General features: G+C 39.6%; 1 protein-coding gene across 1 annotated transcript; it reads right to left on the reverse strand.

Annotated features, from left to right (window-relative positions):
• Nucleotides 1-7,605: 7,605 nt before the first annotated feature.
• Nucleotides 7,606-11,500, reverse strand: LOC135709575 (uncharacterized protein K02A2.6-like). Its single transcript, XM_065231967.1, has 2 exons — nucleotides 9,794-11,500; nucleotides 7,606-9,012 (listed from the first exon to the last, which is right to left on the reverse strand). Exons 1-2 carry the CDS (start codon nucleotides 11,498-11,500, stop codon nucleotides 7,606-7,608), a joined length of 3,114 nt encoding a protein of 1,037 aa, XP_065088039.1.
• Between the last annotated feature and the right edge of the window lie 5,285 nt (nucleotides 11,501-16,785).

Below are 16,785 nucleotides of genomic sequence, written 5' to 3' on the forward strand. Positions count from 1 at the left end.
TTTTGTTATAATAAACAAAACCACAAGTGATCTGCCCCTAGCGATAGATAGTGGCATTTCCTACTTTACCGTGAACTCGGGTTGATCCCGGCCCTCTATCTCGGTACGCAAAAGTCTCCGGCCAACCACCACCAATCGATACAGCAGAGTTTTTCCTTTGAGAATATGTATAACATGTTGACTGAAACCGTTTGGCAGCCCAGATATTCAATTTAGTCGCGGTTTTGTCAATTTTTGCCCACTGTGCAACGGTGCATGTTACCCCAGGTACCCCTACTCAGCTCATTTTCATACTGGCGGAAGAACTATGATAGCTGTGGTAGGACTCTACGGCAGCGTTGCCAGATATACCGATTTATCGGTATTTATACCGATTTTCAAACTTGATACCGATATACAGATAAGGTTTCTCAGAAAACCGATTTCTGAGTTATAATACCGATTTATACCGATTTTTTTTATTAATAATCAAAATAATTACTGCCTGCCCGTACTGAATTGTCAGAGGAAACTATTGTGTAGGACTTTTATCTTTTTGAAAATTAATTTTTTGAGCCTACTCTGCAAAAATGCCTTATGCTTGATACTCTTTCGACTAATGCTTCCATTTCCTCTCCGTTTTTGGTTACCAAGGAGTCGAGAAACAGCTGATGATGAACCAGTAATTTCTGGAAATCGGGAAATACTTTTATTCAGTGGAAAAATATTACCATAAAAACGTTAATTTAATCTTCCTTTCGAAGTTTCTACCAACTTTCCCTAGGAATTTCCGTCTACCTTACCCTGTAAGTTATTTTGCGATTCCTTCCGAAAAGCTATTTCGACTTCCCTTGGAAGCTTCTTCTGGTTTCGCTCGAAAAGTTCTTCCGTCTGATCCCGTCAGTTTTTTCAACTTCCCCTGGACTTCAGAAATGCTTCCAAAATTTTATTTAGGTTCCATTAGTTTCAGGAAAACGACAGAAACTTTTAAGAAGTTATGAAACTTCAAAATAGTTCGGACTTTTGGGTAGGTTCTGATAAATATAGACCGTTTCATTAACTTCTGTTCAAATCCGAGAACCCGGGAATCTCAGGAAAGCCCAGAGAACTCCAATGAACTTAAGGAAACTGAAATATTTTGAAAACTTCACATGCCCAAACAACTTCAAAGAATTTTAATGGTTTTCAGGATAGTTCCATTTGTTTCAGGAGAATTGAGATAACTTTAGGGAAGCATTATGACATATAAATTCAAGGAAATTTCTGAACCTTTAAATGAGTTCCGGGAATTTCCGAAAACTTCAGTTAAGATCCGAGAGGTTCATGAAAATTTTTCGAAACTTAAGAGAAGTTTCATGAACATTTGAAAATTTTGAGAACATTTTAAGGGAAGTTCTGTGTTTTTATCGGCAGTTTCGAGAACTTAAAAACAAAAAATAAATCGGGAAGTTCAAAGAAATTTAATGCTGATGTTCATTAATATAAAAAATGAAAGCGCTAAAGAAGATCCATGGACTTTTAAAGAAGATAAGAGATTTTCCGGTAGATCAATAATAATCAGGAAAGTTACGAGTACTTCGCGGATGACCAGAGAACTTCAAAACAGCTCCATTAACTTTAGGAAAATTGCAAGAACTTTCAAGGAGTTCCGAAGAATTATGGGATATTCCAAAGTGCAATTCAGGAATGTTCTGAAAACTTCTGGAACATTGTGGGACTTTCAGGGAAGTTTTATAAATATCAGAAAAATTGCTGGATCAATAGAGCATGTGAGGAACTTCAGGGAATATTGTGCTAACATCCCCCAGGGGCCTCATAGCCTAGTCAGTAAAGGCACGGTATTACCAAGCCGGAGGCGGCGGGTTCGATTCCCGGTCCTGTCGAGGGAATCTTTCGGGTTGGAAATTTTCTCGACTTCCCTGGGCATAGAGTATCATTGTGCTTGCCACACAATATACAAATTCATGCATTGGTATTGGCATCGAAAGCTCTCAATTAATAACTGTGGAAGTGCATTTAGAACACTAAGTTGAGAGCACGCAATAAGCTGATATGCGCTAAGCAATAAGCTTGAAATGCGAATAAGAAAAAGAAGAAGAATCCTCCAGAAATCTATTTCTTCCAGATATTTTCCCATCTTCTCCTTGAAGTATCTTTCGACTGTTCCATAAGCCCTCTGGCGTCCGACTTTTCCACAATTTTCTTCCAATCTACCTTAGGAAGTTTCTCCCAGTGTCTCCTGGAAGTTTCTTCCCTCTTCTCAAAGAAGTTCAATTAAAGTTCTACCGGATGTATCTATCGAGTTCTCCCAGAAGCTTTTTCCGTCTTCCTCTGGAAGTTTCTCCATAAGTCACTCTCTGTAGGTTTTTTTCCGACTTATTGGAAGGTTTTTCCGAGCTTCTCCTAACTTCCCCTGGAAATGACTTCCGGGATTGGCTTCCGATTTCCAAACTTTTCTGGTTTCTGGATTTTGTTTTCCGAAAGTTTCTAAAAATGTTTGCCAGAAGTTTCTCAATATTTTCTTGGAAGATCCCCATCGGATGTTTTTAGACATTTTTTAGAACTTCCTTCAACATTCCTCTACAAGATCTTCTTTATTCTTCCTCTGGAAGTTTTGTCGGTACCATTAAGAGAATTATTCAAATATTTTCCAAAAGTTTCTTCCGACTTACATGGAAATTACATCTTTTGATTTTAGTCCAAAAGTTTGAAAAAAATTAAAATTAATTGAAATAGTGAATACCGATAAATACCGATTTTTTAATCATTTGATACCGATAATCATGAAAACAATCTGGCAACGCTGCTCTACGGTAGCCGCCAGACACGATTTTTTCCTAAGATTCGCAGTAATAATTATCAACAAGAAAAATGTCATCAAGATAGTCAGTAAAGATGATCATAGCAAATGTATTATATTAACAATGTGGCCCACTCTTTCGTTTTCTCAGAGACACGACTTTTAGCTAACACGAGCCCATCAAGAAAAGCTGCCTATGTAGTAGGGTAGAGAACTACTTCGGTCTAATCACCCATTTTGAGCCTATCGAGCAGAAAACATCACATAAACCCACGATTTCGGCTTCAACAAGTCAATTGTGCGTTTGGTACGATACTTTAGTTCAAAAGCTACCGAACGAAGTCAATAAGAACGTGTGATATGAATGTTTGCACCCATTATTCTTAAAAACAAAAGAAACGTTCCGACCGAATCAATTTTTATCTTCAATGCATTATTGCCGAGTTTAAAACCCTTAGGCCGAGATTGGGGTCAAGAAGTAGTGTTAGATTTTAAACAATATCTCAACAATTTGTTACTTTTTATCAAATCTTGCAGTACATATGGAAAGGTAAATTTAGAAGACATTTGCAGTAAAAACATTATATTTTGTGAGAAAATCCGCTTGAAAAATAAAGACAAGGAGCGGGTTGTGCTTAGTAGGTCCAAAATTAGATCTAAGCCCTATAATGAGAAAATCATATATTGTTAATATCATATATTTGATCGTTTGCTATGTTCAGACTAAGGAGTAACATATTACATAGTTATCTTGATAACAAGTTTCTTGTAGATAATTTTTATATGTTACAAGGCCTCTAGTGCGAGCAAGCCATTATATTGGTTTGGTACATATTTTATCAGTATTTTAGACATACCAACTAGGGCATCTGGCAAATTTGGCTCCATCGTTATGGGTTCCCAACTTTTACCAGCAAAACCCATTATGACCATCACACAATCTCTATGTAAATGAGGCGTCACACTAGTAAACAGCTTAAAATCATCCTCATACGCTTAGTTGACGACTTTTTCAGAATCTCTCCCTCTCCTTCACGCCCCAGCCGCAACTTTTTAAGCCAGGCAGATCGCAGCCGGTTTTGTAGACGAGAATTTCCAAATCGCTATTATTCACTCGGGAAGCAATTAAGTGGTGAAAAAGTAAGGAACAGAATAAAAAAACAAATGCCATGATCAGCTAATTAAGATAATCGTGTTTACTAACGATCGTAAATAAAAAAAAAATCGTTACCGAGTACGTGTTTCAGAAACTAGAGAGATGCACATAATAAACACAAAAAATCATGTTAACAGAGAGAAAAAAATTCTATAAATCAAACTTTAGAAAACCCACATCAACAGGTGAATTCCTTCGGTAGGTCTAGAAGACAACAACGGAACAACGGAACATGATTGAAGATTGATCCCACTCCGACATAGATGTATAATACGAGCAGAACGTTTCAATAATTGGCCAAAGTGATAATCGAACCCGAACCCAGAAGGAGTGGGCGCAGCTATTTAACAAATAGAGAAGAATGACGAAATTGTCAAAAGTACTTTTAAAACAATTCAACAGGAATAGCAGTAGGTTCATCATAACTAGTCTAATTGATGAAAGATCCCGCTCATTCCAATTTGCGAGTAACAACACAGTTAATAAGAAAGCATTAGACTACTCTTTTGATTCCGCTTGCTTCACGAGAGCTACAGCTCTGAATGGCATTCAAAATACACATACATCAGGAAACGATATAAATGATGAAACAGAAACCAGAAAGATGTTATCTTCTGTTAAATATGTGGATGTAACGATGGTTATTTGACGAAGAATAAACGACATAAAACGGATTGGTCGCAGAAAGTTGGAAAACAAAATTGACAAAGATCATATTTATTAAGATCGTGAATGAACAATGTTGATACATTCAATTGTATTGAAAATAAATTTGATGAAAAGGATAGACTTCTCGTGAAGTTCAGCAAACCCGAAAAGGTCCCTAAGTGCGTTCCCATTTTCGGTCCAAGTCGAAAAAGTTACGCAACGTTTTTTTATTCGTCTTATCAACCTCTCAATCTCGTTTCACTTTCATCGATCCATTAGCAGATCATCTTCTTGTGGGTGGGACGCACCGTCACTCAATTTACCGACGACGTCGACATGGTAATGGAACCTTCATTTACATATAAGCTCATAGTTTGTAACTCATTAACGACCCTCCACAGCATAATAGTTATTCTCTCTCTCTCTCCATCCCTGACATCCTTGTTTCTGACCTTTCCTCATTTTTTCCGTCAATGTGTTGGTTTCTCGTTCATTATTTGCTGCTAATATATTGTTCGCTCTAAGCCGACAAGATTTTTTTTCGGCTTAGCCCTTTGAACTTTTCGGCCTTTTGGCTTTCTTCTTTTCCGCGTCTCTTGTCGATCTGGTGCTTTATTTTCTAATCGCTATATACGCAGAGGTTTAACTGTCTGTGAACACGAAGACGATGTGGAAAGTGTACAATTTATGAGAAAAACGTAATGTCGTGCCTCCGTGTGAAAATCAAACACTTGAAACATTTCCAGCTTCAAAAACATTTGTATGGTTGTCAATAATTTCTGATTTCTGAACATTATCGCATTTCTCTCGATGATGGACTAAGCATTCATGGTTCATGGTATCCAGAGAGGATAAAGTTTAATCGATACTTCAGTTGGTGTGGATTTGCTCCACATCCAAATTTCCCGAATGCCACCAAATTTCGGTTTGAGTTTCAAAAAAACAGTTTGCTGCATGGGTTTAGCAAAATAAATATTTGCTGGAAATCATAATAAGCATTTTAAACATTGCCGAAATCCAGTAAAACAGACAATATGTCAGAGCATTTGTTGATAATCAGTAACCTGAGCTTCCAGTCTACCAAAATGACAGTTTTCGCAAAACTAGTATAAGCTATCTGACAAAAAATTCAACATTGTCGTTGACTTTTTTTTCATTGCCGCATTCCGGACAGTAATAGCGAAGAAATGTGCTCAACTTTTTGACTCAGCTCTGGTACTATCTTCGGTCCCAAGCTATTCGATGCACCCATCGAAACATAGGAAAATCCACGAACCCCTCATTTTATCTGTCAAACTTCCATAGCGAATCAAAACAAACATAGCGTAGTTCTAGAATTTCGACTAGAATGAGGTACGTTAATCGATTTGCTTGGGACCAAGTAGTCAAGTAGTGAGCCAATTTAAAATCGTTAGTTTCAACCGGCTGCTATAAGGCTCTGAACCATTAAGTGGATTTTTTGTAACTTTTGGTTAAAATTTGACAAATGGATATTTGTTTTTATTAACCCGGCTATCCGAGCGTAGTTGTTTCTGACAGACAAGAAGTTATATTATGACAACCGGTTGAGTTCTGATAGAAAATCTGATTTTCAAACATGAAAAATAACTTTCGAACCTGCTTTCGAAGTGTCTCTTTTAACCCCGAATTTAATTAAACTCGGCAATTGGTTCACTGCCTAAAGAGACTAGAAAATACAAAGAGACGACCATGTTCCGCTTGGAATTCCAATTTATCTGTCAGTGTCATTCCAATCGAGCTCGAGACCTGCCAATCCAAAAAATGTGTTATTTTTATTGGTGGTGACTGGAGAAGTATTGCTAACTTGATGAAGCTTTTCAGGTATTTAAAGGTCCCTAAAAACAAGTGCAAAAGAAAGATAAATTCGTTGGATTCAAATAGATTATCAACTCTAAATCAGTTCCCCAAAAAAATAATAACAATGAGTAATTTTCCTCGAATAACAACAAACGTGACCAAATCTAAAGTCAAGCGAAGTTTTGAACAATGACAGTGTTGCGCGCATCGTCTACCTTGGTTGCTAGATGATTTGTTTTCACAGGGATCAAATGGTGTCCACCAGCAAACCGACATAAAACATAAACTTAACTTTTGCTCGAAAATATATTACGGTCGATTCAAATGAGCAGCGATCCAACCATAGATATTTTTTTATCTACATAAAAATAACTTGTCAAAAATAGATCAGACACAAACCAACTCATACATTTTGCACGCGTGTTCGTGGCTTGGATAAACGTTTTCTGCAAATACGGAGACAGATGTCAGAAGTGTGCTTTGAGCAGATATTTCTTGGTAATTTCTATGGTCATTCATGTCGGTTTGTCGGTGTGTCGTTTCGGGAAAGCATGAAATCAGAAATGGATATTTCTTTCCAAAAATTAACCCTACAGCTGGGTTGTCGAGGAATTGTTTGGTAAGTTCGTTTATTGCAAAAAAAAAACTTTGTTTTACGAAGTACGTGAAGTGCAAATATATATTATCGGTATAGTTGAAAACCGGAGTAACCCACTAGCGACAATCGATTTTACTCTCGTTATGTACGTTGAATATAGTGTCGGAAGTAGTTTCACCATTCTTTTTTGGTTCCCCGCCAAATCGACCGTCTCAACGGCGCCGGTGGTGTAGTGGTAAGCGTGATTACCTCTCACCCCAGCAGGCCTGGGTTCAATACCAGTCGGCTCCGCCGGGATGTTCTGAGGCATGTAGTGCTTCCAAAATTCCCAAATAAAACTCCGATTTCAATTAACTTTCATTGCTCCTTTATTCCGCACGGTTTTTATCTCCTCGTTTTTCACCAACCCTTTCTCTACTGCTCCCTGTCACTCCACTCCCCTCCAGGGTTGCCAATCTCACCGCTCATCAGTTGAATACCGTTTTTCCTAGGGACAACCCACATTACGCTAAGGTAGAACCCTACAACCCCCCCTTACCTTATTTGATTAAAATGGCACGTAATCCTCGAAATGTCGTGGTTCTCGACACGTTCTTTTACGTGACCCTACAGTTGTATATGAGGCATCTCCAAGGGTTGCACCGATTCCGGATCCACTCCATTGTCTGTCTCCTCTACACCTTGCTCCTTATCGCCAAACACCAAGTCTGGTTCATCATCATGTTGCAGTCGCTTCAAATGTGCGACATTCCGGCGATATTCCTTCCCAGACAGCTTCGATTGTACTGTACAATCTGCTCCTTCTCTGCGCTTTACAATGAAGTCCTCATTCAGGAAATCTGCATCTAATTTATTTGTCTTCTTCATTCGTTTTACCAGCACACGATCTCCCACTGCTATCTCGCTAGGATGAGCCTTTCGTTTAGCATCGGAATATTCCTTCCCTTTTTCCTTCTGTAGTTTATCCTTATCACGCACTTCTTCGTCATCTTGTCGTGAAAATGGAACTGATGGTAATTTATTACGAATTCGCCGACCAAACATCAATTCAGAAGGCGCTTTCCCAGTCGTGGAATGATTTGTGGAGTGATACACCAGCAAATACTGACTAAGTGCATTTCTCCAGTCGTGTCCTAGTTCTTGTGCTATTCTAAGACGCTTAAGGATTGATCTGTTCTGCCTTTCTACCTCGCCATTCTGTTGTGGCCAATAGGGAATCGTATTGACAAGTCGGATTCCATTATCTCGACAAAAAGATTTGAACTCATCGCATTCTCCGCTAAACTGTGGTCCATTGTCCGCTCTGAGTGTTACTGGTAGCCCAAACAAAGCAAAAATAGCACTTAATTCCTGAATTGTAGCCTTTGCGTTTGTCAACATCATCTCTCGCACCTCTAAATATCGACTATAATAGTCCACGACCACCAATAGATGCTGACCTTCAGGTAATGGGCCTAGGTAGTCTACAGCCACATCTTCCCACGGTCGCAACGGCATTTCTCTACGTTCCATTGGCTCCGGCGCTTCTGGGGCTGACACTAAAGAACATCCTCGACAGCACTTTACAAATCTGTCCACATCCTGATCTAACTTCGGCCACCACACGTTAGTGCGCAAGTGCGCTTTCATCATCCTGCTGCCAGGATGACCCTCATGAGCTAATTTTAGGACTGTTTCTCGTAGGCTTTTCGGTATAACTATACGATCTACGCGCAACAACACCTCTCCTACAGCACAGAGTTCATTTGCGATGACACGGTATGGAATGGGAAGCTCCATTGTTAATCCCGATTTAAGCAATTCTAATATCGTCTGAATTTCCTCGTCTTGCAAACTTACGCTCTCAATATCTTGCCACCTTAAAGCTATGGCATTTGCAGCCGATGTTGCTACTTCTCTAATGATCAACTCTTCGTTTACGTCGAAAGGTTCTGAATTTCCGGTTGCCAGACGCGATAACGCATCAGCGGCATTTTTCTCCCCCGCAATGTGCTTTACAGTATATTCAAATGCCTGTAAACGCAGGACCCATCGCTCAATGCGGGCGCAAGGACGTGATCGAGGAGTAAATAGGTATTGCAATGCTTTGCAGTCAGTGACTAATTCGAAAGGTCTTCCGATCAAATAAAATTGAAACCTTTCCACTGCCCAAACAAGTGAAAGTGCTTCTTTCTCCGTCTAACAATATCTTGTCTCTGTATCAGTGAGTGATTTTGATGCATAACTGACTACTCGTAATTGTTTATTTTGGTCATATTGCGCCAAAATTGCCCCCAATCCGACAGGACTGGCATCAGTTACAACCACCGTTCGATCGTTAACATCATAAAATCCAAGCTTCCCGGCTTTGTTCATGGCTCGTTTGATCGCTTCAAATGCTTTTGCATGTTCATCGTTCCACTCAAAATGAACACCCTTCTGAGTCAGCCGACGAAGCGGTTCATCAATAGTGGCTAGATCATAAATAAATTTGTTCATATAGTTAGCAAGCCCCAAGAAGCTCCGAACTTCAGCTTCATTTCGCGGTTGCCGAAACGATAGGATCGCGTCTGATTTAGTTTTTACAGGACAGATTCCATTGGAAGTAATAATATGTCCAAGAAACTCTAACTCTTTGACCTTAAACACACATTTCTCCCAATTAAGCTCCACTCCACGTTCTTTGAAACGTTGAAGAACCTAACATAAATAAAGAATTTGTATGTATAATCAGGTGTACAGTTATGATGTCAATTTTATTGATCGAATATTTATTATTAGTTTAAGTATATCGGGAAGTACAAAATCAAATTACCTTGTTTAATCTTTCGTCATGTTCAGTCAGCGTACCGCCTTCTACGATAACATCATCCAAGTACCAGTGTGTTCCATCACAACCGGTTAATATTTCATCCATTGTTCTTTGAAATGCCTCCGGAGCCGTCGCTAATCCGAAAGGCAGACGCTTGAATCGGAACAGGCCTTTGCTTGTGATGAAAGTTGTCACGTCGCGAGATTCTGGAGCCAGTTCTACTTGAAGAAATGCTTCACGTATGTCTAATTTGCTTCGAATCATATTCTTCCCTAGGCGTGCCAAATACTCCTCTACCACCGGCATTGGATGTCGCTCCCGTAAAACTGCTTCATTGACTCTTCGTAAATCCAGGCATAATCTAGGCTCTCCGTTCGACTTCCCAACAACAACTAGCGGTGATACCCATGTGGTCGGTCCAGTTTTCGCCTCAATGATATCCCGGGCAAGAAGCTGTTCGAGCTTCTGGTTCACTGCGCTCTCGAGTGGAATTGGCACTTTTCTCAGCGGTTGGAAAACAGGCTTCACATTAGGATCCATATGTATCATAACCTGTACCTCCGAGATTTTAGCAAATGGTTGTGTTTGTTCCGCGATATTGTGTACATCTAGCCCCACTTTAAGCACCCCTAGTTGCTTCGATGTCAGGTCTCCTAGGAGACACTGCTGACCGCCGTCAACAACAAAAAACTCGGCTGTAGTGCGCTTTTGACCAACCTGTATGTCAGCTATAAAACTGCCTAGAATCTTCAATGGGTTTTCGCTTCCGTACGCTTTCAGAATACGGCCACTTCGCTTATTCGATGAATGTACTTGAATGTTTTCTTCCTTCATCTTTTTCCACGCAATCGGTGTGATCAAGTTACAATCAGCACCTGAGTCCACTAAAAACTGCCATTCGATCTTTCCAACGCAACAACGGATAACGTTTTGTTTATTGCCCGAATAAAAAGCATAGTAGGCTTTTGCTTCAGACGACTTCCCAATGTTTGATGACAATTCTTCCAGTGCCTCCACCACTCGCACCTTCTTTGCTGGCGGCTGAAAAACGGAACGTGTCTTAGCTTTTCGACAAACTGACTTGAAGTGGCCCTTTCGTTTGCAGTTTCTGCATTCCTGGTTCCGTGCTGGACATTGCGGAGAACTGGAAAAATGTCCAGTCATGCCACAGTTGAAACAAGAGATTCGATCACGCCCTGAATATCTACTGTCCGTCTTTAGATTCTGTCGAGGATTCTGTGTAACTTGGTAGGTTTTATTCTCCGGTTGCTGAGTGTTTGTTAAATTTCTCAACTGTTCTTCTACCCCCTCGAACATTGCTCCCAGGGCCTCAATTTCCTGTAGCGTTTGATCCTCTTTGAGAATCCTGCGTCGTAGCTCGTTGGAAGTACACCCTTCTGCAATCACGTCGATCAGTGTTATCTCCATCAAGACTTTTGAAACTTCCGGGTGATGCTTATCAAATCCGCAATCAGCAGCCTGTTGCCTCAACCGCAACACGTATTGTGCAAATCGCTCATCCTTCATTTGTTTCATTTCACGCAGACGATGTCGTTCCAATGTATCCTGCCGCATGGGCTGAAAAAAATCGTCCAATCTTTCCAGCGCCACATCGTACCACTTCTTCTCTAGAGCCACAAACGCAAACTTCTCGGTATCTGGAAGATTCGAGAACACACGCTGAAGTTGTGTGCCTCCAAGATACAACATTTTAGCTCTTTTTATCCTTTGATCTGTTATTTCATGAGCTTCAAAATAACATTCAAGTGTTCCTTTCCATGCCTTCCACTCCCTGGCTAACTTAGTACGCTCTATTTGTTCGCACAAGAACGGTGGTATAGGACGCATATCAGATTCCATCTGCAAATACATGTAAATTTTCCATCAGTGATTACTTCGTAACAGCAAATCAACCTATTTGATTTTGTTTCAATCACACAATTTAGGTACCAAGTTTTAACCAGTTACTCGTTCTATTTTAGCCCCGAGTGACACTTTTCCACTCCTCAATAATTACTTCTAACTTTCGGTTCAAACATTTGTCTCCCGACGAACAGTTGTACTACATCTCCTGGTAAAGTACACTTCCACCTCCCGGCAGACACACTTCTGTCTCCCGACACTTTTACTTCCCAGTAGATTTCAACCTCCCACCAGAAAAATCTTTTGTCTCCCGACCATCACTTCTACCTCCTGGTAGAAAACTTTCGTCTCCCGACGAACACTCTACCTCCCGGCAGATAAATTTTCGTCTCCCGACAACATTCTACCTTCGTCAGATTTTTTTTTCCGACCAACACTCTACCTCCCGGCAGATACATTTCCGTCTCCCGACCACATTCTACCTCCCGGCAGAAAAGATCTTTGTCTCCCAACAAGCACCTCTACCTCCCGGTAGATATCCACCTCCAAGTCAAAAAAACATTTCTTTCGCCCAATCAATACAAAACATAACCTCTTAGTGCAACCGCTTTTCACACACATTTATCTTACTGCCATTTCAACAAAATTTGGTATTTTCATCCCATTTTCACTACATAGTAACATTACGTACCTTTATCCGATCCTCGTCGCCAAGTTGTAGTGCTTCCAAAATTCCCAAATAAAACTCCGATTTCAATTAACTTTCATTGCTCCTTTATTCCGCACGGTTTTTATCTCCTCGTTTTTCACCAACCCTTTCTCTACTGCTCCCTGTCACTCCACTCCCCTCCAGGGTTGCCAATCTCACCGCTCATCAGTTGAATACCGTTTTTCCTAGGGACAACCCACATTACGCTAAGGTAGAACCCTACAAGGCATAACATCTCTGATCACGCCTTCGCCTTCCGGATGGGAAATAAAGCCGTTGGTCCCCGGTTCATGAGTTGATGGGTCGATAGGTAGGGTCCAGGTGTGGGAGCTGCCTTCCTGGCACGTCGGTAGCATTGGTGCTAAGCACGGAAAACAAGATCGACGGAAAAAACAAACCAAAGGAAAAAAAAAATCGACCGTCTTTGATTTGTATTTGCATTTTTGGTGTAATTCAGCCATTTTGAATCATGTAAAATTTTCAAAATGGCGTCTTCGTAACTTTTCAAAAAATTGTAACACAGAAATTCTAGAGCAGGAATAAGGGTTAATGTCGCAATGGGCTTGAACTGAGAAAAATGAATCTGCAATTTTGAACTAGAATAATCAAACATAACATAATCTAAAAACCCATTTCAAAAATTAAAATATTTTGAATTATTGAATGATTGGTTAGTATTATTGTGAGATAAATAAAAATATTATTATTTTTGTTTATTACTAAAAAAAATTAGAATGTTTCATGCATTGATTTCTAGCATCTTGCATTGCCCCCGAGATCGCTCCGATGTCATTCGCCCGGCTGCGTTCACAGAAGCTGTTTCACTCCTATGTTTCACCCGATTGTTTTTGACATTGTCTGTTTCGTCCAACGTTTACGTTCGTTTTCATGACGGTTCGTTACTATCGACCTTTTGCAGTTCGTTGAATTCCAGATTCATGTGTTGTTAGGGTTTCGATCAGGTTAACATTGTTTCCTTTTGATTACCAACCGGTAATTGCAAGGAATAGTGAAAAATTTCAAAATATATCTTTCGCCTTGTGTTGAGAAAATATCTGGATCAACAATAGAAAAGGGCCCATCAGCGTTTGTAAGCAAACCGTTCGAAAGCCCTTTCCGCATAAAGCAAAGGCCGCCCACGCAAACGAACACCATCATCGTGTAGGGGAAACTTTCCCCTATCCAATGATAGTGTTGGTTTTCGTGGGTGGCCTTCGCTTTGTGAGGGAAGGGCTTTAGAACGGTTTGTTTACAAATGCTGATGGGCCCTTTTCTATTGTTGATCCAGATATGTCTGTTTCGCCCCATCTATGTATACGGGAGTAAGCGGGCGTAACAGACAACTCAATTTCTACACAAAAATATTGGTTTCGCCCTTAGGTTTTTTACGTTTTTTGAAGGATTTACCTTATTTTTCCAAAACATTTTAATATCGTTTTGTAGAATTTGAATAGTAGTATAACGTGATGTAATAACCTCAGTTTATTACATTTGCGACATTCGTCCTTATTCCAGATATATCTAGAAATGTCATATAACATTGATGGTGGTAAGCTCTTACCGGTAGTATCCTCTGATTAAATTCCGAACAAGAATATTCGGCTGCTTTGATGTCGACATCAGAGTTAATCGACACGACTCTAAACAAACATGTTGCAGACCATTCAAACAGGGACGGTGATAAAGTTTAATCCGAGTTGGAGCTAACCGCCATGAATGAGTTAGGCTCAGAACGATGTCAATTATGTATAATTGACATCGGGCTCAGAAGACTCGTTTCGCGATGGGAGTTTGGAAAATTCATGAAGTTTCATAATTTTCATTTCACTAAAACCGTCAACAGCTTACCTACCGTGCTCGTTCGTTTTGATTGAACCTTTCGGCTTTCGACAGCATGTTTAGAAGTAGATAAATGTTGCATCCCGGTCATCCATCATCGGATTCGATGTGTGAGTTCGTTCCTTTCTTTGGTTTCCTGTTGCAGGCAATATGAATGAAGCAGTCGGTGTTCTTTTTTGAAAAATACCTACATGAATGGAGAGAACCTGGCGATGATAGGTTTTGCTCAACACGCAGCTTACTGCACTGCTTCACCAGCAACTTGTTGGCTGGATGCTGGTCATCCGATGAACACGGATATACTTACATATACACAACACAGCGATCGGACCGAAATGCAAGCCCGATACCAAACGTTCGGCATTTTGTTTCGTGTTTGCCTATTATTAATCACCTTATTAAGAGCTGCTTAAACGATAATAATGGAAAATTACCTGCGTAGGAATTTGCCTATGTTTTGAGAGCGTTTCTCGTCATCTTTACTGATGTGCGGGCTCCGGTAAAGTGTAATTGCGGCTTCCTACAACCAATTCGAACGTTGTAGGTACTTGTGTGTTGTACAATGGATACAGGATTTGATTCGAATGCATTGCACTAACAACCGTGCTGTAAAGTATATTTCGTAGCTAGGTATGTTTGATAAAGCCTTGCCTTTGAAATTAAATGCGTGAACATCATGCCAATGATCGTGAAGTGAATAATTTATGTAATAGTAAGTACACATGTACCAACATATGATGAAACCATCGGAAATCAAGTCATTTTGAGCAATTCTACGCCAAATAGCAAAAAAATGTAGGGGAAAATAGGTAAAAACGGACACCTTAAGCTTAATTAATAACTGTGCACTAAGAACACTTAGTTTAGAGCACGCTAATATGTGATAAGCAATAAGCTTGAAATGCGAAGAAGAAATTATAAAAATACGTTTGAAAAATATTCCGCCTACAAAACATGTTCTGCATTATTCTGATTCAAAATATGTAGCAGCCACCGGGTAAAAAATAATAAATTGTTTGAAGTAATGAAATTGGGTTGGTAGTGGAATGGTTTAAAAAACAGCAAAAACAGGTTATCTTCCATTTAATTTCCCTTCATTAATTTTTGTATCCATGCGAGATACGTATTTCGACTACAATTTGCAGTTTTCGTCGAGGGGTACGACACATCCAAATCACAATTGTAGATGGTCAAAATATTTCACGCTAGCGAATCAATCTACGAAAAATCTTTTTTCATCTCTTTCATCTAAATCCATCTACTCATATCGCTTTGCACCTTTTGGCAGGAAATCTTCAAAATTGTCATCAATCTTCTCTCTATCTATTAAGCGTGCGCGCATATCACAAAAGCAAAGCAAAAATTGTCCTGCATCTTAGATAGAGTCGCCCCCCTCGGTTTTCGTCATTTTCAACCCCATGTCATGATCATATGTACGACGAACCGACGTGACAGCTCATACAAGCTACTTTCAAAATCTTGCCCAAGGTGCCATATTAAAAATACGTTAAACACTACCGCCATCTACTCATCCGATCGCGACATATCATGAGCAAGGACACGAACACACGATACATTTGTATGGACTTGGTTTGCGTCTCACCTCGTTTGACAGATCTGATCGCCCGTTGGACAGATCAAATCGTTCATTTGACAAACATGAACAACATCGGTGTAAACATGAAACTACAACGTGCAGAATTGGAACCTACCCAAGTAACCAAAAGTTCTGATAAAAGGATATTTATGGCTTAAGCAGCTTGGTTGAAGGTGGTCTAGAGAATTCTAAGCAGCCTCATTTTTGAGTCGTAATAAGAACTTGAAAGTTCCGGTACTATAATTGAAGAGCATTCTAAGCAGCCTCTGGTGGAACTTGAACGGAACTTTTAGAAAATAAATTAAAAAAGGTTTTTGTCCTTCTACACCAATTCTATATTTTGTTCGCACTTTTATGAAAGTTATTTCTAAAGGCAGGTATTAATGTGTATTGATTTTTCAGCATAAGTAGTAGTAATGGAGCTGTTTGAAGAATTAAACCCAGTCCTTCTGCGTGAGAGTCTCAGCACAAACCGTTACGTCATCTGAAATATATTAAAGTGAGCTGTTGTCCCGCCTATTGTTAGAGTTTTCAGAGCCAGCTGACTGACTTGAATACGAAACACAACACCTTGATGAATTTTAAATTGGTGTTTGCCCGCATGATATTCGATCACACTTGTGGCGCAGTGGTTAGCAATCGTAGTTCGCATGCCGAATACCCGAGTTCGAATCCAAGAAAACTACTCTTTTATTTTTTTAGTTTGGATAGAATGTTGATGCACTACATAATTATAAGAATTATTATTTATTCGGGCCACTGATCATTTCATATTTACATTACATTAAATTTTGTTACAAATAAAGACTTGTGCGGATTGCTTCATGTGGCTTGAAAGTTCTGTCGGAACTTTATTTGAACTTTATGGAACTTGAAAATTCTGTCAGAACTTTATTCGATCTTTATAAAACTTGAATGTTCTGTCGGAACTTTATTTGAACTTTATGGAACTTGAAAGTTCTGTCAGAACTTTATTTGAACTTTATG

The sequence above is a fragment of the Ochlerotatus camptorhynchus genome, unplaced genomic scaffold (assembly GCF_037179485.1).
Source record: "Ochlerotatus camptorhynchus isolate MF236.1 unplaced genomic scaffold, CSIRO-AGI_Acam_v1.1 ptg000361l, whole genome shotgun sequence".
Lineage (NCBI taxonomy): Eukaryota > Metazoa > Arthropoda > Insecta > Diptera > Culicidae > Ochlerotatus > Ochlerotatus camptorhynchus.

Bases quoted from the DNA above. Each gene is read 5' to 3' on its own strand.
- LOC135709575 (XM_065231967.1), bottom strand. From the start codon at position 11,500: ATGTTGTATCTTGGAGGCACACAACTTCAGCGTGTGTTCTCGAATCTT. The intron at 9,013-9,793 runs GTAATTTGATTT...CTGCGTTTACAG, and splicing joins ATGACGAAAGATTAAACAAG to GCATTTGAATATACTGTAAA.